At 36.8% G+C, this 26,501-nt stretch overlaps 1 protein-coding gene across 4 annotated transcripts in view; it reads left to right on the top strand.

The window, feature by feature from the left end:
• Positions 1–6,527, top strand: part of LOC150099341 (uncharacterized) — a 62,906-nt gene extending 56,379 nt beyond the window's left edge. For all 4 annotated transcript variants that reach the window (XM_090403967.1, XM_090403968.1, XM_090403969.1 and 1 more), the window contains one exon: positions 5,863–6,527. In XM_090403967.1, coding sequence (XP_090260093.1) covers positions 5,863–5,885 — 23 coding nt within the window. In that variant the 3' untranslated portion in view covers positions 5,886–6,527. The remainder of the gene's footprint in view (positions 1–5,862) is intronic.
• The last annotated feature ends 19,974 nt before the right edge of the window (positions 6,528–26,501 follow it).

The raw sequence follows: 26,501 nt of genomic DNA, 5'->3' as shown, positions 1-26,501 counted from the left end.
CCAAATATGAACTGTTATATTTCCTACTGTATTTTTTCTTTGAACTGCTTGTTTCTTCTACTTTAATAGTATCAGATTTACTCGCCGTTACAACACGTGTATCACAATTAGGGTTAGCATCACCTGTTTCATTTGCTCTTTTTTTTTTCAAAGTACTAGTTCTAAGTCACTTTTCCATTATTGAAAAATTTCTGAAAAATATATACATAAATACTGGAGTTAACTCAGGACACACTTTGTCCAAGTATTACTTAGCACTTCTGAAGATATACTGAACCTTGGTTGAAGGAGGGAAGCCTTCAATAATAAAAGTCAATAAACAACAAGCAATTGTTTGAAATGTGGATAACACATGTTCACTTCAAATCTGACAAAACAGCAAGAAGGCAGAAGCAATAAAACTATATTGTTGTTCACTTCACCCCTCTTTTATTATTCGTCATTCTGCCGCTTCAAATTTAGTGGCAGAATGGCGAATAATAAAAGAGGAGTGAAATGAACAACAATATAGTTTTATTGCTTCTGCCTTTGAACATTTTGACACTATTGGTTTTTTTTTAAGTCTCCATTTATTTCAATAATTTTTACTTACTTATTCAATTTGAATTTGTTTTGTTTGGGTGCTTAAGGGTCAAAGCTGTATAACTGAGAGGAGACCTCCACATAGCTTTTAAAGGAATGCAGAGAACCGACCAGGGATTCTGACCTAATGTCCAATCCTCACCTTCTCGTGGTGCACCCTGTTGGGTATCTACTTTGATACTGAACGAACGAGGATGGGCTGGCAATTTGGGATTTAGCTGACCAAATTGTATTCTTATTGATTAAACCAAAATAAAAAATGATGGTACAACATGACAAAATTTCATGACGGCTGCGGCGTCGCCCAGTTAAACAAGATCCCTACTTGTTTTCGCCAGGGAACCAGGGCGAACGGTGAAAAGTCAGCTACTAGAACAAATCTGAAAACAAACCTTAACTCAACATCACCAGAGTTAAAGATCAGTACTATCAACGTAAGAAGCCAGAATGGCAAAGAAATGGAGCTAGCTGAGGAATTAGATAAGTACCAGATCAACATAATAGGGGTGACTGAAACAAAAAAGACCAAAACTGGTGAGATCTTTCTGAGCAATAAATACAAAATGTTATATTCAGGCAATGACAATCAAGGAAAGAAGGAATAGCTATAGTATTCAACACAAAATACGGGGCTAATCTTCTTGAATGGCAGTCAGTCTCAAGTAGAGTAATGTGGGCAAATATGAGGATGGGGAACTGGACAATGAGACTTATTTGTGTCTATGGTCCCACAGAAGGTTCTACTAAGGTAGAAGTGGAGGAATTTTTTGATGCTTTAGAAAAAGCAACTGACACAATGAAAAAGGAAAAGTTGATCCTTGTTGGGGATCTAAATAGCAGAGTAGGAAATGATTGTGAGACATACAAAAATATTTTGGGAAAATTTGAAGAAAAGAGCAAAGCTAATAATAATGGCAAATATCTGTTGGATTTCTGCTCAGGACATGGACTGGTTATTACTAACACCATGTTCCAACATAAAAATGTGCACAAATTCACATGGAGAGAAGATGCAAGGAATAAGAAAAGTCTCATTGACTATGTTATTTTTGATAGTGATGTTTTCTCCCTGGTGCAGGACACCAGAGTGTACAGAGGATTTGAAATTGGAAGTGATCACTATTTAATCTTGAGCAGGATAAAATTGAATTTCATATTGAAAAGAATAACATGTAAGAAAGTTTTGAAGCGAATAAAAGTTGAGCAGCTCTCAGATGTGAATTGTAGACTAAAATACAGAAAGATTATTGAAAAGAAAATGAAAGAGTTTGAGAACAGGAATCAAACCTTGGAGATTCAGTGGCAAACTCTGAAGAAAACATTGATTGATTCTGCCAGAGAGGCATGTGGTGAGGTTGTGTGCAAGGATAAAAAAATCAGAACTCTCTGGTGGACATAGGAAGTTAAAGAGGCAGTGAAGGAAAAGAAGAAAGCATATCAAAAGTTCCTGGCAAATAGGTCAGCTTTTACTCTTACAGAATATAGAGACAAATGTAAGAAAGCTAAACATTGTGTAAAATTAGCTAAACAAAAGTCATGGGAGGACTTTGGCAAGAATATAGAAAATAAATATCAAGAAGGTGGCAAAATATTCTGGAGGTTGTTGAAGAAGCTTAGGAATGGAGGAAAGAGTGCTGTAAAAGGAGTTAGAGATGATAAAGGTGACATGAAAACAGGAGAAAGAGATATCCTTGAAGTATGGAGTAATTACTTTAAAAAACTGCTATATGAAACAAGCAGTGATGACAGCACAGTGATAAAAAAACACTTACCAGGCATGCAGTCAGGAATACATATCCATACTTGAAGTAGAAAAATCCATCAAAGACTTGAAATGTGGAAAGGCAGCAGGAGTAGATGATATTCGACCAGAAATGCTGAAGTATGGTGGTATAAAAGTCTTACAGTGGCTGCACTGCATAGTTCAGAAAGCCTGGACAGAGGGACAAATTCCCGATGATTGGAGTAGAGCTCTCATAGTACCCATATATATAAAAAGGGAAATAAAACTGAATGTGAGAATTACAGAGGTATTTCCCTACTGAGTGTTCCTGGTATTTCCCTCTGAGTGTTTCTTCCACAATTCATCTCAACCGTTTCTCAAGTATACTTGAGAAACGGTTGAGATGAATTGTGGAAGAAAAGCTTGGTGAAGAATAAGCTGGATTCAGGCCAAATAGAGGCTGTCAGGATCAGATCTTCACTTTACGACAAATAGTCGAGAAAGCATGGGAATATAACAAAGATCTGTATTTAAGTTTTGTCGATTTGGAAAAGGCATATGACAAGGTGCCAAGAGAGAAGCTATTCAATACGCTGCAGTTATATGGTGTCAATGGGGCATTATATCAAGCAATACTTAGTCTTTATTTGAGTTGTAAGTCAGCAGTTAGAATTGAAGGAAGTACAGGAAGATGGTTTAATGTTAAATCTGGTATGAGACAAGGATGTACATTATCCCCTCTGTTATTCATTATCTATATGGATCACATTATGAAGGAAAGTGGTATTAAACCTGATATCAAAATTGGAGATGTTAATGTCAGCTCTTTGCTTTATGCGGATGATGTTATACTTCTAAATAAATCTGCTACAAGTCTGCAAGATTCTCTGACTAAATTCATTTGCTGTTGTAATAGATATGGTATGAAGGTCAGCAATAAAAAGACAAAGACAATGAAAATAGGCAGAATCATTGAAAATGTCAACTGTGTTGTGAATGGACAACCTGTGGAACAAGTAAAACATTTCAGCTACTTAGGCACGATTTTTACTGAAGATGGTAACTTAAATATAGAAATAGACAACAGAATCAGCAAAGCTGGTATGGTGGGAAGTCAATTGAATAAATTCATATGGAATAAGAGAGAAATTAGTCAGAAGACTAAATTAGCTGTATACAAGACAGTGTTCAAACCAGTTTTAACTTATGGATCTGAGAGCTGGGTCAGAAGTAAAATCTGACCGCAGATCTCATATCTGCGGTCTCTAGTCTTGACCAAAGACTAGAGACCGCAGATATGAGAGTCCTGAGAAAGATTAGAGGCGTGAACAGATGGCATCAATGGCAATATCATATTAAAAATGAGGATATTAGGAAAGAACTTGACATTGTCAGCATCCAGGAATGCGTTAGCAGAGCTAATCTCAGATGGTATGGTCACTTAAATAGAATGGGAGAGGAAAGATTAGCAAAACAAGTGTTCTCTGCCAGGTTGGCAGGGAAACGACTCCGAGGAAGACCAAGATATAGGTGGATTGATACGGTACAAAGTGCCTTAGACGATAGAAATACAGGGTGTTCGGGATAAATTTGACAGTTTCGTAAGGAAAAAGAAAATCTTCTTTGTATCTATTAAATTTAATGAATTGACAAAAAAACATTACAGGCAGAGTTAATTACAATACTTTCAACAAGATTTACTCAAAATAACCACGATTAGCATCGATCACAGCTTCAATTCTGCTTCGGAACCTCGAACAAGCTGATGCTACAGTCTCCCTGGGAAGGGCCGCAAAAACTGTTTTAATTTTATCCATTAACTGGGCTTTTGTATTACTGGAAGTGCGATTGGTGTCTTTTTCAACTGCGCCCCATACAAAATAATCATGGGGTTAAGGTCTGGGGAGTTTGGAGGCCAAACATTTGGACTGGTGAAGTCGTAGAAATTTTCAGACAACCATTTTTGACTTTTCCCAGAGGTGTGGCAAGGGGCCGAATCCTGCTGCCATACATACGGCCTACCATTGGCTACCCTTGTTATCCAGGGCTTGACTACAGTTAGCAACTCCACGAACAAAGCCCGAATTCCAATGCCAGGGTTCTTCAACCCCTGTTCCTGCAGATTTGCGAGGAATTCTGCTGTACGAACGCAATCAGATCGTCTGCTAGGGATCTTTCTTCTTGCTACATCCTCGTAGTCACCATTGCAAGTCTCTAGTTCATGCCTGATTGTTTTTACTGTATTCAGGGAGCATTGGGCAGCAGTCGTAATATCCTTATTTTGATGGCGGGCACGAATCATCATGATACAAGTTATTCTCTTCCATGATTCAGGTGGGTTCCAGCTATCCATCCTTTCTGACATCTTGTATATGAATGAAGAAGGGTCCAAACTTTTAAATGAAGAGAAGTGTGTGTTAATACATGTAACTTACGGAAAAATATAATTAATTATAAATATGTCAAATTTATCCCGAACACCCTGTATAAGATCTGATAATGTTGGAGTCTTGACAAGTAACAGACTGATTTGGAGGAAAATTGTAGATAGGAAGTTAGTAATGATGTAATTTTTTCATGTAGTAGTGTCATATCTTGTACACCCCTTGAGGGCACATGGCAGGAATTTGATGATGATGATGATATATATTTAATTAATTTAAGTCTGCCTGGACCACAGGTTGAGAAACACTGATGTAAGGCATTATACATGCCCTGTGAAGAGAGCATGCATGATGCAACCTGCTCCATCATGCAAAGTTAACTGCTCTCTATATACAATGAGATAAGTCATGCACTCTCTCTTCACAGGGCATATTTCACTATTATTACTATTTTTTTACTATATGTGACACCTTCAGAGAGTCCAAGAACTCATCACAGGAGGGTAATCTACTCCACTCTGCTAAATATATCTCATCCTCTCCACTACTATTTAATTCTCCAACTCCGGCACTACTACCATGAAAGTCATCTACCACCCATCATTACCAATAACAGTATTTTTTGTCTGTAAATTGCATGTGTTCTGAACACTGATTTGTCTGTATGCAGGATGAAAAACCCTGCTACCTGCATATGATATTGGGTAACTCGCCTTCAATTCAAAAAGCCCACATAAGGATTCCCCTCATCATGACGAGAATCGAAATAAGGTCTTTTCTAATTGAAGGGCACAATGTTCCACTGTTCTTCCAATTGCTTCACACACAACTTTTGTTTCCTTATGCTGAGATAAAATATGAATGGCAAAAGAATATAATTTGTTAGAATATACTTTGACTTTTCAATTTAGCTTGTTAAAGTGAGCCAAGATATTCACTAATTGTTATGACATCTAAGTATATTGATCCAAATTGGATTTTTATGGAAATAAAAGTCTCAATATTCTTGATAAAAATGATGCAAATCACTGCAGTGAAGAAAAATGTTTCATTATCATATTAAATCATTGTTTACGGTACTCTTAACATTACCATAAAGATCAGTTTTGCATTAATATGTCTCAATGTTGATTTCTGCATTTAGGACAATGATTTCTTTCTCTTTATTTTCAGCTCCAAATTTCAGTGTTCTATGAGTGATCAAATATAACTTGTGTAGGTTCTGGACTTCACGGTTATTTTTCCAGAATGAAAAGATTCCAAACTTGCAATTGCAGGAAATATGAAACTAAGTTCTTTTTTGCATGATAGGAAAACCCTAGTTAATCTGTGGATGTTGTGATAATTTTTATTCTTCACCATATCAAGTTTTACTGACATCAGAATTATTTCATTTTCATCTTTGCAAATTAGATAATTTTACAATTAAAACATTTTTTCCCTTTATATTCAAATTGTTATGAAGACAATAATCACGATATTGAGAAGGACTACTACTACTTCAAGGAATATGACTCTGGAACTGTCTAGTCTGTTTTTTTGTCAGGATAACAGAGTTTTGCAATCTTAATGAGTGTTCTCAATATTTGAAGAAACCAGTGTAAATATGAAATTTACACATTCACATATTAATATGTTATATAATTTCCCTCAGGAACTGGAATAAATGTTCTTGTGATTTCAGTATGTAAATAGCTTTAAAATGCACTCATATTGCAGTGATGCCTTGATGAATCTATGAAAGTCATTATTTGTTGTAATTAGTCATCCAAAGTGAGTAATGACATACTGATGTCTTTTGTACAAAGAAATAAAATTGTTTTTCTGATAACAGGAAATCTTTGCTTTCTAGTTCATAAATAAGACAGATATATACACGTATATCAAATTTTCTGAAAATGAATTTTAAAAATTACTAAAAAACTGATATAGGCATACCACCCCCCCTCAATGGGAAGACATATTCCATTGATCAAAACAAAAACAGATACTTTCCTTAAACCTTTCCCAATGCTCATGTAGTTTCACAAATGGCTCAAAATAAAACTATGTATTTTGTTCATGGAATCACATCCATACAGCTGTTTTGACTATCATATAACACAAGATGTCCTCATAAATGTTCTTTCGGTTCTTGGAAGAAATGAAGCCAAGTGTGGGCAGTATCTATATATCTAAAATATGTAGCCTCACACATTTTCATGTTAGAGGAATAGTTGCATAGCAAGAAAAGTTACATGCTAAAACAGTGAGCATGATTTGCTAACAGAGGATGTAATTTTGAACTCCTTTGGCATGGCAAACTTTTGTGCAAGTATTTCACAGACTGCCTTTTTTTGCTTTCAGGCTTGAAATGATGCAACTAACTTAATAACTGGTTTATCAGTTATTCAGCTAGAGAACAAACCTTTCCAAAACTTTTTCAAGCCATTAGATCACTGGATGATGAGAATTATCTATCATATAAATATCCCTCACACAGTGGAATTTAAACCCATAGTCTGCTGGCACCTCCAGTTGGCATGGCAAGGAAAAAATCTAATGAGTGAAGTTCAGTTCATATTGCCATGTGGATTTCTTTCTATATAATACTCAAATGCGTGGAAAGGCTTATGTGTTCACAGGACATGTTATTTATTTTTAATGGTATCTAGATGACAACACAGAAAGATAAGAAAATAATATTTATTAACTTATTTGCAGATATTTTGCTGGTATTAAATCCAGTGTCTTCAGAGCATAAAAACAGTTTGTCGTATATGAAACAGCAGTAATTTGGCATAACATTGGGACCAGCAAATAAGTTAATTTTTTTTTTTATCTTTCTGTTGTTATTTATACCGCTAAGAATAAATAACATATATAATATATATATATAATACTCATTTAATGAGTATTCCTGTTTTGTATCAAATTTCTTTGCTTCAAAATATTACTGAGAAAGGATTGGTATTAGCAAACTAGCTACATATGAAAATTTTTTTGAACAGATGAAGCTGTAGACTGCTTTCGTAACTTTGACACTGAATATAACACTTTTCTTTATACAAATATAATTAAGCCACAAATGACATAAAATTTTTTTTCTGAATTATTTTATTTTATTTATTTATTTTTGAAGGCCTGAAACTGAAATTTTAAAGGAAACAATTCTTAAGTGGTTGGTGGAAAAATGAAATGAGCTTTGAATTTTTTTTTACAAAGAATTAAGTAAAGAGATTAAACCTCTTGTTACCCTAGCAAAAGATTTAATGCCTTTATTCATTATGTTAAGAATGCAGAATATGAAGACAGAGTGAGGGAATGCAATTTGCAAAGCCTTGATTAGGAGGAGGATATGACTGAGATGTTTAAGCTGGTAAGGGGTTGTTACTGAGCTAACGTGGAAGTAAATTTTTCATTGAATGGAAGAATGAAGTTGAACAAAGGAGTCATCCTTGGAAACTGTATAAGGAGGATGTGTGAGCAAGGGCATAAGATGCAAGTTCTTTGTATGGAGAGTGGTTGGTGAGTGGAAGGCATTGCCTGACAGTATGCTCAATGTGGGCACATTGAATGATTTGTGTAACAGTATTCCCACAATGAGTCTTTTGACACTATGGCGCTCTGGGGTTAATAATAATTATTTAAATTATTTACACAACCAGGGACTGTTCCTTTGTATCCCAAACTTACAGCAAAGTGAATGCAAATATTTCATTAAGATGTGTACGTGAGACAGTTTGAAAGTAGATGCAAGAATCTAATGGTGTGGTAAAAGCACAGGAAATTGTAACTGTTTGGTGGTTTTTAAATTTGAATTTTCCTAATTCCAAAATAGCCAGCACATTTTTTTTTTAAAATTCTTTCTGTTCATTAAAAAATGAAAATGCATTTCATATGCATCTACTGCTATTTTCCTATGACACCCCCCCCCCTTTCGCAAAGAGGTTGTAAATCCCACCGATAGTATATCAACACTAAGGGTTACATAATCTCATTGTCTCACATCAAGTGATGAACATCATCTATCACTAAAAGAGAATTGCAAAGCATCCATGGAATAGTGGGATTCAAATTCGGTTGAAGAGGGAGACACTATATACTCAGCCAACCAGGCTGGCAGATTATACTCTCTTATGAATCAGGGGTTGAAATAAATATCTGAAGAACGAATCATTTTTCATCTTCATACAATTATTCCAGAGTGGAATGAAATTTTTTTAAAAAATATATTTCTGTCCTACTGAAACAATTGATGTTTAGGTTCTATAATGTCTATCTTTGAGGATTTAATCTAGAGGAGCAAACTTTTTTTTTTTGTTCTGGTAAATCATTCCAGTTCAGAGCAAAAAATTTCACTTTCAGGAAATTCTCCATCTGAAAAGAAACCACACACACACACAGCTTATATCTTCTTTAAATAAAACTTGAATTTTATTGCCATTTTGTATTTCAATAAATTTAAATTATCAATATTCTTTTTCCTTGTTAATAGCCATAATAAATAAATAAATACTATTTTTGTATTGTATTTTTTATTAATATTATGTGACACCTCCAAGGAGCACCCACATCTCACCTACTACTTATTTCTCTCACTACACACACACCATCTACTGCCCATCATCACCAACAACAGTATTTTTTGTGTGTAAATTGCACGTGTTCTGATTCATAATTCTTAAATTAATCTTGAATAGTCTATAAATAAATAAATATATATATATATATATATTTATTTATACACACACACTCACATATATATATATATACAGGGTGTTCGGGATAAATTTGACATATTTATAATTAATTATATTTTTCCGTAAGTTACATGTATTAACACACACTTCTCTTCATTTAAAAGTTTGGACCCTTCTTCATTCATATACAAGATGTCAGAAAGGATGGATAGCTGGAACCCACCTGAATCATGGAAGAGAATAACTTGTATCATGATGATTCGTGCCCGCCATCAAAATAAGGATATTACGACTGCTGCCCAATGCTCCCTGAATACAGTAAAAACAATCAGGCATGAACTAGAGACTTGCAATGGTGACTACGAGGATGTAGCAAGAAGAAAGATCCCTAGCAGACGATCTGATTGCGTTCGTACAGCAGAATTCCTCGCAAATCTGCAGGAACAGGTGTTGAAGAACCCTGGCATTGGAATTCGGGCTTTGTTCGTGGAGTTGCTAACTGTAGTCAAGCCCTGGATAACAAGGGTAGCCAATGGTAGGCCGTATGTATGGCAGCAGGATTCGGCCCCTTGCCAAAAGTCAAAAATGGTTGTCTGAAAATTTCTACGACTTCACCAGTCCAAATGTTTGGCCTCCAAACTCCCCAGACCTTAACCCCATGGATTATTTTGTATGGGGCGCAGTTGAAAAAGACACCAATCGCACTTCCAGTAATACAAAAGCCCAGTTAATGGATAAAATTAAAACAGTTTTTGCGGCCCTTCCCAGGGAGACTGTAGCATCAGCTTGTTCGAGGTTCCGAAGCAGAATTGAAGCTGTGATCGATGCTAATGGTGGTTATTTTGAGTAAATCTTGTTGATAGTATTGTAATTAACTCTGCCTGTAATGTTTTTTTGTCAATTCATTAAATTTAATAGATACAAAGAAGATTTTCTTTTTCCTTACGAAACTGTCAAATTTATCCCGAACACCCTGTATGTGAGTGTGTGTGTGTTTCAGATGATGCATTATTTTCTGGGAGTGAAATTATTATTACCATAATTGTAAGATCCCAAAAAACCTGCTTCTCACTACCTCCTTGACTGCTTGTTCTTCCCATCCTCCACCATTTTAAGAAAAATCTCTCTTCAACATTAATCCTATCCAACAACACCTTACCAACTTGTACTTATCACATCTCTTCCTCTTATCCACCAAACTCTGTAAAATGCATCTTCTCAACCTTTCTTCATATTCAACATTCCAGAGATCAGAAACTACTTTAGTCAATTGCCTCTGGACCCTTTCCAACATCTCATCCTTTTGAAAACCAGGTGACCAAATCTGTGTGCAGTAGTCCATACGTGACCAAATCAAGGCCTTATACATTGAAACCAGAATCTCCTTACTTCTACAAGTCAGTGCCTTCTACACCAATGCCAGAATTCAGTGGGTTGTCCTCACAATTTTTGCAATGTGTCCTCTAAATTTTAAATCCTTATCCACTATCATCCAAAGATCTATTTTCTCTGCCTCCAAAAATAAATCCCCATCAAGAGTGAATTTACATTCCATCTTTATTTTCCTCTAAATAGAGGGTGAGAAGCAGGAGATGTTTAGGCAGTTGAGCTTGGCAAGTGCACGAAGAATGATTAGTATGGCCCATACTGTATGGGAGATTTTAACTACGGCAGTATAAATTGGGAATATGAAAATGCATGTAGTAATAAGGGAATGGAATTTCTAGAATTCTTGAGGGACAAATGTCTTAGGCAACATGTAATAGAAGGAACACGAGGTTCAAGAGTTTTGGATTTGGTCATAGCATCATAAGAGCTGATTATAACTGAGATGGCATCTCTTCCCCCAGTTGGACAGAGTGACCATGTGGTTTTGACTTGGAAGATGAATAGACATGCAGGAGTATCAAAGAGAAGGGAATGTTTTTTATTATTATTATTATTGTTCCGGCAAACTCCAAGGAGTCGACAGACTCATCGAGGGAGGCCCCAACATCATGTCAAGAACAACTATTCAACATTCACACAGTATCTATCATACCTTGCCTTGAACTCATTCACAGTCGTAGCACCTACAACAGACTCTGGAAGCTTATTCCACTCATTTACCACTCTCCAAGTAAAGAACCTAGCTCTAACACCCTTGTCAACCACGCTCTTGCCCAGCTTCCATGCATGGCCCCTAGTCCTCCCACCACCAGTCATATTTTCAAAAATATCTTCTGGATCAATCTTATAAAAACCCTTCAGTAATTTGAATGTCTCAATCATATCACCCCTCCTTCACCTATCGTCCAATTTCTGCAACCCACAAATCTTCAACCTATTCTCATAAGGTTCATTCCACAGACCTGCTATCATCTTGGTCACTCGTCTCTGGACCCTCTCCACGTCCTCCCCATCACGAAGAAACCCTGGTGCCCATAGCTGGGCACAGAAGTCCAGATGGGGTCTTATCAAGGCTCGATACAGAGGAACAACAACTTGTTCGTCTCTGCATGTTAAAGTATTTTTCAGAAGCCAAGTGATTTGGTGAGCTGTTTTAGTTACTTTTGCAATGTGCCCCCTAAACTTCAACTCCCTATCCACCAACACTTCCAAATCCCTGGCCTCATCAATCTCCTGGAGTATGGTTCCACCAATGCGATATACTGCTGCTATTCTTTTCACCCCAAAGTGCATAACCTTACACTTTGCCACATTAAATTGACATCTATTTTTCCTAGCCCAGTCCTCCAAACTATCCAAATCATCCTGTAAAATTTTGACATCCTGTGCACTCACAATTGCTCTACCCAACTTTGCATCATCAGCAAACAAGTGAACACTTCCTCTCAGATCCTTTCCAATATCATTGATGAACAAATTAAAAAGCAGTGGTCCAAGAACAGAGCCCTGTGGCACTCCACTAGTCACAAGACGCCTTTTAGACTCCACTCCTGAATAAACCACTCTTTGATATCTCTCCTTCAACCACCCTCTTATCCATCTCACCAACCCTATATCTATACCCATCTGCTCCAGTTTACTGATTAGGGTTCCATGTGGTATCCTATCAAAGGCCTTGGCAAGGTCCAGTAGTATCACTGTAAACCCATTACCCCTATCCAGTTCAGCCGTCACTGTGTTATAAAACGTGAGCAAGTTACTGAGGCATGATCTACCCTTCACAAAACCATGTTGTCCCCCATACAATATCCCATTTTCATCTATCCAATCCTGTATTCTTTTCTTGACTAATTTCTCTAAGACCTTGACAATGATTCCTGATATGCTAATCGGTCGGTAATTTACAACAGCAGTCTTGGAACCACCTGTATGCAGTGGAACTATTTTCCCCTCTTTCCACCCACTCGGGACTAACCCAGACCCGAGACTAAAATTAAACAAAATGGTCAAGGGTACTGACAATTCTTTAGCTGCTTCTTGTACAACACGAGCTGGTATACCATCCAATCCCACAGAGTATAAGGCGGGTGATTATAACAGTCTCAGACATCAACTTGGGGCAGTTCCATGGAGGGAGGAATTGGAAAGGCAAGATATCATTAGGGCAAATGAATGGGAGGTATCAGTTTAGGCAGTTGAGCTTGGCAAGTGCAAGAAGAATGATTAGTATGCAGTAAAATGTAAAGTCTTGAAGTTGAGGATACATTGATGGGAGGCAGCATAATCTGTTGGAGCTGTACTGGATGAAGCAGGGGAAACAAGAGATCTGGGATGATGATTGATAGAAACCTGCAATTAAGGGATATATTGCAAAGGTGGAAGGTGGTGAAGGTAACCCAGAGGATTGCTACAATACCGAGAAGGATGCTAACCTGCAGAGATAAAAGAGTTGTCATTCCAATGTATAAAGCCCTGATCAGAGCACACTTTTGTTCTCAAATTTGGTCCCCAGGATTTGAAGGAGATGCATTAACTGTGGTGGATAACAAAGATGGTTTCAGAACTATACAATGTTAGTTATGAGGATCGACTGAGGGAATGTAGACTGCACAGTTTGGTAGACAGAAGGAGAGGTGATATGCCTGAGACTTTTAAACTGTTGAGAGGTAGTTACAGGGTTGACACTGGGGAGCTCTTTCGCTTGGTGGAACAGGGGGAAGGAGCAAGGACAAGGGGCCATTTATGGAAGTTACAAAAGGAAGCTGTGAGCAAGAGGGTGAGGAGTGGTTTGTTTGCATGGAGGGAGGTTGAACCATGGAATACATTGACTGATAGTGGTGAGAGCATGAACGGTCAATGAGTGGTATGACAGACTTTGTTTTCTAGGATGGACCTCCCACCATGAGTCTTTTGACTCCATGGAGGCCTGAATCATAATTTTAAAACTTTACATTTCACAACATTGAACTGATATCCCCACTCCCATACCCATTCACTCAGCCTATTCAAGTCTTCTTGTAAGGCCACAACATTTGCTCTACCTCCTCATAGCTCATCCCAACTTTGCATCATCTACAAACAACTGAATATCCTCAAGTCTTCCCCAGTATCATTAACATACAGGTTAAACAGCAGTGGCCCTAAAACAGACCCCTAAGGCACCACTAGTCATATTCCTCTTCAGGGATATTCCTGTCAGGATTATCTTCTGTCGACTATGTTTCACTGATATCAATAATCTTTGGATAGTGCTGAGACAATCATTGCCACCAATTCATTTCCCTTATTCCTGATACGCTTGGCACTTGTAACATCAATGCATTGTCAGTATTTCTGTGCCTATTATTATTCACTCCAGAATCCATTCGACTGCAACATACCATACATTCTTCCTTCTCCCAAGTGACTGTCCCCACAAGAGGCTAACCCTGCTACCATCTGCCCTGCAACTCTAGTTTTCCCTGCCCTAACACTTTCATATGCTCAGAGAAGAAGTCTCTCCAGGAGTGGGCTTCTTTAAAAATTTTACATTATGTCCAATTCAATCTACACAGTTTCCTTTTTCTGCACAAATTTGTAGCAAGCAACTGCAGCTTGCATCATCCTGTCTACTTTGCTAAATCTTTCCATTGGGATCCATTTCCTTAAACAACCAAAAACTGTCTTTAAACGTGTGGACAGACTTATGCATTCGTCGAACATGTTGTTTATTATTTTAATGGTATAATAGAACACAGAAACTAAGTAAATAATTAATTTATTAACTTGATACTGATATTTCGCTGGTATTATAACCAGCATCTTCAGAGCACAAAAACACTGTTTGTCACAATACGCAAGACTAAAACAACATGGTGTACTTAAACAAAATTGTAGCAGCAACACAAAGACTAGAGTCCTGATTTTGGCGCCCTCTATCTGAAAAAAAAAAAAAAGCTATCATATATTACTAGTCCTAGAAAAGTGCTAGTTTTTTCTTAATATGACTGTCTCCCAGATCTTCGGCAAGTTAATACAGCCATATTTGTTGAGATTTGGAGTGTGTTTTAGGACTTCTGTCGCCTCTAAGAACAATCTCTCTGATTTATACGGGTTTCTGTGTAGTACTTTTGTGTTTTTCCAGTTGATCCTGTGTGCAGGGGTATCCAGAGCATGGTCTGCTAGGCCCGACTTCCCATAATGATAATTCCGGACGTATCGTTTATGTTCGCTGATGCGGATATTCACAGTTCTTCCTGTTTGACCGTAGTAGGCTTGATTGCATGAGCAGGGTACTTGGTAGACTCCTGGATGTGATAAAGGAGGAATGCTGTCCTTGAAGGAATGTGTTCGTCGAACATGTTGTTTATTATTTTAATGGTATAATAGAACACAGAAACTAAGTAAATAATTAATTAATTTAAGTACACCATGTTGTTTTAGTCTCGCGTATCGTGACAAACAGTGTTTTTGTGCTCTGAAGATGCTGGTTATAATACCAGCGAAATATCAGCATCAAGTTAATAAATTAATTATTTACTTAGTTTCTGTGTTCTATTATACCGTTAAAATAATAAACAACATGTTCGACGAACACATAAGCCTGTCCACATGTTTAAGGATTCTTCACGGAGACGATATCGTACGCAAGACACGACAATATGGTAAGTGGAAGTTGAAATTGGCGCGGCAACTAAACAGATTAGCCTTCTTAAAGAGGTGCCGAGACACCAAATTAATACCGAACTGTTTTAAAATCAAAAACAAGTTCCACTCGGCCAAAGCCCAACGCATCTATATACGAGCGAGTGTAGCACTTTTACGTGAACAGATTAACACCACTCGCCGGGAATTAGCACAAGCAAATACAACCATCAGCGTATTACGAGAATCACTGCATAATATTCTAAATACGGAACTTTGGCAGATCTTAGAGAACATCACTGACGCAACGGCAAAAAAAGAATTCGACAGAGTCAAAAACCGGCACCAAAATAAGTTCGAAAATCTACAACAATGGAACACCATACAACAACCGCAATTACAAGACCTCGTCGTCGTGAATCTATCGTCACTCACCTTAAGCAAAGAAGCCACGACTGCTTTAAGTCGAGGGCACAACTTTGCCATAACTCCCAAGCAAGTTCCAAAAGCCGAAATAATGGCGTCCATCGAACGAGGAATATACGACCTGCCTCCAACAATAGCTAACAACATACGTCTAGATGTGGCTAACATCCTAATCAAGTCCAAGCCTCCCAAAAATAATATCCCACATAAGGAATTCATTGCTATAAAAGAGCTACACAACAACAGCCAGATTACCATAACAAAAGCAGACAAAGGAAATGCAACCGTGGTGATGGACACAACTGAATATGAAAACAAAATGCACACACTATTACAAGATCAGTCAACATACAAAATTATAGATCGCAATCCCACCAACACACAAAAGAATAAGGCACGAAAATTATTAAAAAAAGTCACTTCCTGGCCCAAAGAGACAGTTAACAAACTCAAACCCTTCCATGTTAAAACACCGAGGATCTATGAATCACCAAAAATTCACAAACCAGGCACACCCCTACGCCCAATTGTGGACAGTATAAATAGTCCCACATACAAACTGGCTAGACATTTAGCGAAGCTACTAGCCACTCTCACTAACAATTCTCCCTCCTTTGTCAAAAATTCAGCACACCTAAAAAGCATCTTACAACACCTTACCCTAAAAAGCTCAGACTTAATAGTAAGCTTTGACATCACTTCACTATTCACAAATGTACCACTAATAGAAACCCTCAATCTACTGAAGTCACACTTCCCCCCTGATATATTTGAGCTATTCAAATTCACAATACATGCAGGATATTTCACATGGAAAGGGAAAATATACAAACAAATTGATGGGACAGCCATGGGCTCCCCCCTTTCCCCCCCAGCCAACTTTTACATAGAACACCTGGAAAAACAAGCAATCAATACAGCCACTCTCAAACCAACACTTTGGCTACGCTATGTTGATGATGTGCTTGCTATTTGGCCACATGGCCCTGAGACATTGAAAACATTCTTAGCACATTTAAATAGCCAACATCCAAAAATCCACTTTACTATGGAACTAGAAGCCAACAACTGTCTGCCCTTCCTGGATACACTCATCACACGTCTCCCAGATGGTTCCTTATCATTTTCAGTTTTTAGAAAACCCACACATACAGGCAGATACTTACACAAACAATCACACCATCATCCTTCTCAACAATATGGCATATTAAAAACGCTAACCCATAGAGCGAGAGCAATCTGTTCCAATGACAAGGCTCTTACTGCTGAACTGACTCACTGACGCCACACCTTCTTGGCCAACGGCTACAATCCACATAAAATAAACAAAATACTAAACACTCCTAAGAAACCCCTCCCACCATCCACCACAGAGAACTACAACAAAACAGTCACCATCCCTTACATTAAAGGCACATCCGAAAAGATCTCAAGAATTCTCAATAAACATAAACTACGCACTACATTCAGACCATGTAGCAAATTAGCCACCCTCATCCGCTCACCCAAGGACAGCATTCCTCCTTTATCACATCCAGGAGTCTACCAAGTACCCTGCTCATGCAATCAAGCCTACTACGGTCAAACAGGAAGAACTGTGAATATCCACATCAGCGAACATAAACGATACGTCCGGAATTATCATTATGGGAAGTCGGGCCTAGCAGACCATGCTCTGGATACCCCTGCACACAGGATCAACTGGAAAAACACAAAAGTACTACACAGAAACCCGTATAAATCAGAGAGATTGTTCTTAGAGGCGACAGAAGCCCTAAAACACACTCCAAATCTCAACAAATATGGCTGTATTAACTTGCCGAAGATCTGGGAGACAGTCATATTAAGAAAAAACTAGCACTTTTCTAGGACTCTAATAATATATGATAGCTTTTTTTTTTTTTTTTCAGATAGAGGGTGCCAAAATCAGGACTCTAGTCTTTGTGTTGCTGCTACAATTTTGTTTAAGTACACCATGTTGTTTTAGTCTCGCGTATTGTGACAAACAGTGTTTTTGTGCTCTGAAGATGCTGGTTATAATACCAGCGAAATATCAGCATCAAGTTAATAAATTAATTATTTACTTAGTTTCTGTGTTCTATTATACCGTTAAAATAATAAACAACAAAAACTGTCTTATTAGTCAAATGCCTCTAATATATATTTTTTTCACTGTAAACTTTTTTTGGGGAATCAGCTTCCTATTATTGTTCTTTATTTTTTCCTTTCTTCTGCACCTTTCTGTACATCTAACTCCATAAGTCTTCATCTGAGAGGTCTTTTTCTTCCACAGCTTCCAATAAATGCTCTACATCTTCAATGTCAACTTTCAACTCTTTAGCTAAGAGCACTATCCTGTGAATGTATGAATATACATTTCCAAACACAAGACATTTACTATAGCACCTCACTCAATGCTGCATGTGCAAGATATATTCCTTCCAAAAGTCTGAAAATCCTCCCCCCCCCACACACAAAGCATTAGTGCTGCCTTGACACTGGTTAGGAGTGAGATGGTATATGGTGAATGTGTTGATGGAATGGCCATTATGTACAAGTGGTCGCAAGTCGATGAGTAACTGTAGTATATTTTAACTTCAAATACAGAATATAAGAGTTACAAATAATCTGAGTGGCTTCAAAAAAAAAAAAAAAAAAAAAAAAAAATGGCTCAAGCAATGAAATTACACCATTGAGAGAGAACTTCAAGTTTTGGTATATTAGTGAGATTTAATGAATTTATTATTTTCTTTACTTTTTTCCTGCAAAATGACTGAAGTTCTCCATTGGTTCTATAAGTATAAAAGTTGTTCTTTACTTGATGAGCTTTTATTTAATTTTTATGCTTCCCATCTCATCACTAATATTTGAGACAGATATGTTTCATCTTTACATGTGAATTCAATTTGAGAAAGGACAGTTTGCAACTGCTGTAAGTTGCAAACTGTTCTACTATGGCCAAACAGGCAGGACAGCCAATATCAGGATATCTGAACACAAGGACTACATCTGGTTCCACCAATACAGCCACTCAAGACTTGCTGACCATGCTTTGGACACCCACCACAGGATACACTGGAAGAAGGCCACTCTATTACACCCCAGAAAATATAAGTATAAAAGACTATTCATCAAATCTGCCTCCGCTCTGAAAATCTTTCCAAATCTCTCAACAAATTTGGGTGCATGAGACTACCGCAAGTTTGGGAAGCATACATTTTAAGATTGTCAGCCAAGATAATCCAATTTATCCCATTAGGGGGCACCATTGGACTCTAGGCATGACTTTTGTTGCCTTTATTCAGCCTCATTTGCTCAGTGTTAGTGCCTGCGTGGCCATATCATTGTTTTTTGTGATCCCTGATGATGGTAACATAACATTGCAAAAATATAGGAAGGTATTGATTAAAGTTTTTTAATTAATATTCTAATATACATTGTCATTTCCTGAAAAATAAATATCTATAATTCATCAGCTACACAATAAAAAAAGTATTGGATATGTGTACACGTGCACATGGAGAAATAGCAGAGAATTGAAAATATTATGCATTAGTTGTCCTTTGGCTGGTCAGATTTCTAACCAAAGTTAATATTGCATATATTATCTTATCTACTTTGCTATTAACAGGGGTGGGGGCATGAAGAAAATTCCTCTATCTCTCTAAGAGACAGCACTAACTCATTTTAATTATAAAGACCTTATAAATATTCCTGACATCCTAGATGGGATCTGAAAGCACAGCTACTGTTCTTTTACAGAGGTGTACATGTTTGCTGCATGCTATTAAGCCATGTGATATGTTGGACAGCACTTGAATAACTGTGTTGGCTCACTAGTCAGGTAGGATGAGTACCACAGGTGCCTAATATATGATAGCTGCATGTTATAGAATTGGCATTATGTAAATAAAATTAACTACTATTCTGATTTTTTTTAAACTCATCAACTAAAAATTCTTACTTTCATGAATGAGCTCTTATTTTTCAAGCCGTATATATATGTATGTGTGTGCAATAATCACTCAATCATACAACCACAGTGGGAAAACAATTTGCCAATCAGATGACAGAGGGTACGATTACATTACACTGTACCATGTCAGTTGACATGCTGATTGAATGCTCATTCATTTGATTTGACGGTTGGATAATTGAGAGATTGCTGTATTTATTTATGTGTATTCTATGCACTGACATTCTATTTATATGTTGAATTCTTTTATTTCTATAATTATCAATTGTTTGTAAGGATAGTTCTTGTAAACGTTCTGCATTTCTTATCTAGTGTATCCTGTTATTCTAATTTCTGCCTATTTTATTCTTCAAGTGATCTGTTTGTTTATTATTTTCACTGTCCATGTGAAAATAATAAACTAGGTTTGGGTAAACATCATTGAATATTCTTGGTCACAATTTCTTTATATATAAACTAGGGGGCCTAGTTTAATCCTCATCATTGTCCCAATACCATGGACTTTTTCTTAACTAGTTCGCCCTTCAAATACACCATTAATGTTAGCACTCCTCTTTTGACATCTAAGGAGCCTGTCTCTTCAATTTCTGGATCATTTTAAGTAAATCATTTGCAGTCATAGTACCCGTTTGTGATCCCTTTAATGTTCTGAACTTTTGTAATGTTGTCAAGGCACAGCTGTTATCTTGGTAAAACAACTTCATGAAAACTTTTGCTAATCTTTTCTCTCCCATTCTTAAACAGAATGGGAGAGGAAAGATTAGTGAAACAAGTTTCTCTGCCAGGAAGGCAGGAAAAAGACCCAGAGGAAGACCAAGATATAGGTGGATTGATACAGTAAAAGGTGCCTTAGAAGACAGAAATATTGGAGTCTTGACAGGTAACAGATTGATTTGGAGGAAAATTGTGGATAGGAAGTTAGTACTGATGTAAGTTTTTCATGTAGTACTATCATATCCTGTATATCCCTTGAGGGTACGTGTCAGGAATTTGATGAACTTCATGAGAAGTGCGTGATCCTTTGGTAATGGTATGACATCGTGCTTTAACACATTGTCTGCTCACAGACAATAAACAGAGATGCATTCTGCAACTACTAGCTTTTATAGAAGCTTCTTTTTAAGCATATGTCATTGGGGACATGTCATTTGTATAAATAGCATGGTCGCAGCATTTCACTGCATACCAGGATTATCATGCGTAATTTACATGTACTGCAGCACCATGTATCACCCTAGTGGCAACTTTTAGAACTAACATTGGTTTTTGCACAAAATAAGATTCCTCTGCTGCACACATCGTTGTTAAATATTAAATTGTTTTGCTGAGTACCCAGTTACAGCCTTTTGAAATGTGAACTTTAATCACCCTGTACATGTTTTTTTTTTTTTTTTGTTTACTGTTGACCAGCACAGGTCCAGAATTTTTCGTGTTCAGCAAGTGTTCTTCAAATAAATTTAATGAAACTTAATCAGAACAATACAGTGGACTATCTTTTCCAAATTATTCAGCATTCAAAAATAGTAGTCGTCATCATCATCATATAGCTTCCTCAATGTCAGGGTGCAGCACCATGTCCTTGCATTCCTCTCTGTTGGCAGCTTTTCGTTTTGTTTCAGCATAGTCACATGATCTTATATCACCAAACCATATCCTCCTTTTTTTACCTCTTGATCCTCTTACCATAATCTTTCCTTCTAAAACTGTTAGTGTCCTGCTGATCCACTCAATATATGTCCAACTAGTCTCATCTTTCTCTGGATCATTTCCTGCAATAAAGATGTCTATGTTTTCATTCTCTATAGTACCTCTGCATTTGTCATGTCCTCTGTCCATGAGATTTTCAAGGTTCTTCTGTAGCACCACATTTCGAAGGCCTCACAATCTGTTGTCTTACTCTCTTTTTTTGAATACCCAGGTCTCACTTCCATTATGTGAAAATTGGCCAAACTAATGTTCTTATCATTCTTTTCTTTGTCTCTATACCCACAGAACTTCTGAGCATATCTTTATTTTTCCAGAAGGAATCTTTAGCTATGGCAGTTCTTATTTTTATTTCTCTATCTTGTTTTCCATCTGCAGTAAAGTAAGTACCTAAATATTTGTATTCTGTTGTATGCTCAATTTTTATATTGTTTATGAATATTTCTGGTTTGGATCTATTCTCTTTTGAGTCTCATAAAATAGTAGTACTGATTTCTTTTATTGTTGATTGAATTTTTGGTTTAATGATGAACTTCACCCCCCCCCCCCCCCATGATGTGAAGAAGCATAAAAAATCATGTGGTGATAGGTACATACAAAATTGAAAAAAAAAATCTAGAAATGGTAAACACATTGCATTAACCAATGAAAGAATATAATGGATGATAAAATTAAACTTAACAATGAACACATAAAAGCAGGTGTATTAGTTGCTACTGTAGATGCAATTCTGCATCAGGTTTGGTCAAACTTATGACCTACGAAAAGCATAATTTATGTGTTACAGAGTGTATTCATTTTTTACTTTTGTATTCATTGTTTAGTTTAATTTCATCATGCATTGTATTATTTTAATGTTTAATTTAACATTTGTCTTGTCGATTTAATTTTGTGTAATGGTCAGCAAGCTCCTAACGAAATATATTTGTCAGTGCACATGAAACTAATAGATTTCTCTAAATTGAATATAGCATTTTTATGCTTTCTTGATGAGGTGATGAAAATTCAACAAATGTCTTCAAAATCACTAAAACCTGAAGCTTACGTTTCTTTTTCAGGATGATACAATACTTCAGATAAGAAATTAAAGTCCGCTTCTCACTTAAAACTAAATACAGTGACCTGAGGCACACCAGAAAAATAAAAAATACTGTGTATTATAGCAACTATAAACATAATTCATCAAATTATGTATACGGTTGTTTTGGAATTACAATTAGATAGATAAAACTCTTGACGATTACTATGTAAGTATATGTTGCACTTCTGCTTCTTGCTTTCAACAACTCTATGTGCCATTTTTGAGAATTTGTAAAACATCATAGCCTTCATAATGAGTTAATTATTTTTTCCTAAGTATCTTGAATACCACACCCATTAATAGAAGTGATTAATAGAAGGCACTTCAATGTCTTATTTCAACAATCATTATCCATTCTGAAGAATACTATAGCCGTCATAGTGCAATTGGAAGAAAAGCAGAACACTGCACCCTTTGATTGGAAAAGTCCTGAGTTCAATTCTCGTCATGATGAGCGGAATCCTTATATGGGCTTTTTCAGTTGAAGGTGAGTTAGCCGATATCATACGGTGGTGGCAGGGTTTTTCATCCCGTGTACAGACAAATTAGCCTTCATAACACACAATTTACAGACAAAAATACTGCTGTTGGTGATGATGGACGATAGATGGCGCTGATGGTAGTAGTGTCATAGTTGGATAATTAAGTAGTAGTGGAGACGATGAGATGTATTTAGCAAAGTAGAGTAGTGTGCTCTCCCATGATGAGTCCTTGGACTCCCTAGAGGTGTCACGTAATAATAGTAATACTTCATATCTTGCTGGTGGAGTGGTTGATCACTGCATTGCATTGTTAAATCACTATTGCATTTATAGTGTGCAAATGCATGCATGCATGTATGCACACACACATTTCCTTGGTATATGCATTCCTATTTTATATAGTGAATGAACATGCAATACTGTCTCTAACAAAACAGTGGATTCGATGAATGACAGGAGCAGTTTGGAATGTAATATCGATATGATATTGATATGGTATCAACACCGATGTGCAGTTACCATATTATTTTAAATCAAGTAATTTAATTTTTTAAAGGAATTGCTTAAGGATCAATGCTAGAAAACTAAGAGGTGGATCTTTTAAAGAATGAGAAGCACCAAAAGGTGCTTCTCACCTAATATCCAATCCTCACCTTCGCATGGTGTGCCCCACAAAAACCATAACCAACTGAAACTTAACACTAGCAGAATTCAAGATAAGCATCATAACATTAGAAGTATCAAAAGAAAAGAAGTGGACCTGCCAGAAATATTAGAGAAGTGCTATATTGACAAAATTAGGATTATTACTGAAACAAAGAAGATAAAAACAGGCGAGTCTTTTTAAATGAAAACTACAACATGTTATATTCAGGCAATAATGATCAGTGAAAGGCATGTAGCTTCAAGTAGAGTGATTTGGGCAAACATCAGAATGGGGAATTGGACAATGAGAATTATTTATACTTATGGTCACACTTTTAAAAAATTCTACAAAAGAAGAGGTGGAGGATTTTTTGTCATTAGATCATTAGAGAAGACAGCTGACAAAAAAAAAAGTTGGTCTTTTTATTTATTTATTTATTTTTTTGAGATCTAAACAGCAATTCAGGAAATGGGTGGTAGTAGTGTCGCAAAACAATCAGACAAAATTGTTTTCAGAAAATTTTGATTTAGAGAAAACAGCCAAGTTCAGTAGTACTTGCTGGATTACTGTTCAGGACATGGACTAGGCATTACTAATACAATGTTCCATCATACAGAAGTGCACAAATTCAGTTTCAGGACAGTTCGTCCAATTATTTTCATCCAATCAAAATCTTGTCCATTCCATCGATTTCGTCCATTATTTTTCTCTTCCAGTAGGACATTTCATTCAATTCTATTTGTCCAATTGAAAATAACTGGACGAAATGCCCTGAAAGCAGCACCTGGGTTTGAGGTTATTCGTCCAATGCTATTTGTCCAAGGAGTTATAAGTATCTTGTGATCATTAATAATAGTCAGTTGACGTTAAAATTTTTTTGTAATTTATCCTTGAATTTGGCAGTGCTGAATATGGCAGAAATTGTGAAGAGTGAAAGGGATAATTTGTAGATAAACCAATGCTTTATCTACAAAATTATTGTTATCATTTTCACTCTTATAACAAGAATAAGACTAGACGGTATTGACGATGCGAGGTTCGTGACAGTTGCAATGATAGGTGCATCGCAACTGCCAGTTTAGACAACATCGTGGTGTACAAAGATGGCAAGGACGATCACAAACACGAATCAGGTGTGGACGGAGAGGTTAGGAAAGTTAAAAATAATCTAATGAGAAGGGCGCAAGACAATATGCATGGTCCACCCTCACACGTTATGCATATGGTTATAGGACAAGTTCAGCAAGAAGAAGTATTACTTATGTTGATGGAGAGGAATAGTTTACGGAGACAAGCCAATAGATGGCAGAACACTGCAAGGCCTTGTACTCTCGCAAGTTTGGTTGGCGCTGAGATATCAGAAGAAAAGTAACGTTAAATCATGACAGATTTCTTTTTATGATTCTGGTGTACAGGACGAGGATCATCTTCATGTTTTTGTCACAATGGAGAACCTAAGATTATTTGGAGAGAGTGACATTATCTTCTCCGATGGCAAATTTAAAACTGCGCCCTCACAATTTGCTCAGTTGTTTACTATGCATGGAATATTGAAGAGCATGTCTGCCTCTGATGTACGCTGTAACTCCTGCAAAAACTGAGACTACATATTGGTCAATATATCAGCATGTTGTCAACACTGCAAAACAAGCAGGAATCATTGTGAATCCACATACTGTTATGATGGATTTCGAGCTGGCGAATATGAATGCTGCACAGGAGATATTTCCTAATGCAAATATAAAGTGTTGTATATTTCACTTTTCTCAGACCCTTTGGCAACATATGGCAGCTTTGGGTCTGTCACAGCAGTATAAAGTTGCAGGAAGCCCTATACGTGAAGAAGCATCAATGCTGTTCGGTTTGCCATTCATGCTGATCAATGACTTACTCGAGGTATTTGACTACATTGCACCTAATGTTTCAGAAGATCTGGAAGGAATGATAGAGTATGTTGAACGTGTTTACATCAGAGGGCATCGAGCTTGAGGGTGTAGGGGGCAGACCCCCCCCGATGTATGGAATGTCCATGATTTGGTCACAATGGGACACAGAGAACCAACAATTCTGTAGAAGGTTGGCATAACAAATTCCAAAAGTTAATGGTGGTGTACCATCCATCACTTTAGAGGTTCATCGATTCCCTGAAGGAGGAACAGAGGCAGAATGAACAAGATATAACATGCTTTCTTGGAGATCAAAGAAACATCACGGCTCTTGTGAATAGCCAGTACCTACATAACCAAGAATGTATTTTCTTCCTAGCACAGCAATATCCTCAGTACAAGGCTGAAAACAGACTCAACACATACCTGTGGTCAATCGCTTATCGTTTGAAGGTGAACTGAATTTCAAATTTCGTTTGAAATTCAAATGAATTTCAAAATCCATTACCTCGTTTTCACATACTGTTTCACATCAATTTCTGCAGATTTCAAAATCCTTTATCTTGTTGTTTCCTTAATTGATTTGTTATAATTAAATGCTCACATACATATCTTGTAGAAATTTGTACAACTTAAAACAAGTGGCTCAGAATTACTCTCGAGTTTTCACTGCTGAGTGGAAAAATCTAGGTTGAACATAGCGATATATAGAACAAATTGAGGTTTGGACAAAATGACCGATAGGACAAATTGAGATTGGACAAAATGTCCAACCGGACGAGTGTTCTCTTGGACAAACTTATAAAAGGACAAAAAATCTTGGACTATCTGCCCTCAAACCACAAATTCACATGGAGAGAAAACACAAGCAAATAATATTTCCTATACCTAGGACATAGGAAATGTTATAGCATTAC

Source organism: Typopeltis vanoorti, chromosome 14 (assembly GCF_054136105.1).
Source record: "Typopeltis vanoorti isolate ZY-2024b chromosome 14, IOZ_Tvanoo_1.0, whole genome shotgun sequence".
Lineage (NCBI taxonomy): Eukaryota > Metazoa > Arthropoda > Arachnida > Uropygi > Thelyphonidae > Typopeltis > Typopeltis vanoorti.
The sequence above is the reverse complement of the archived record's forward strand: the minus strand, read 5'-3'. Positions and strand labels throughout refer to the sequence as shown.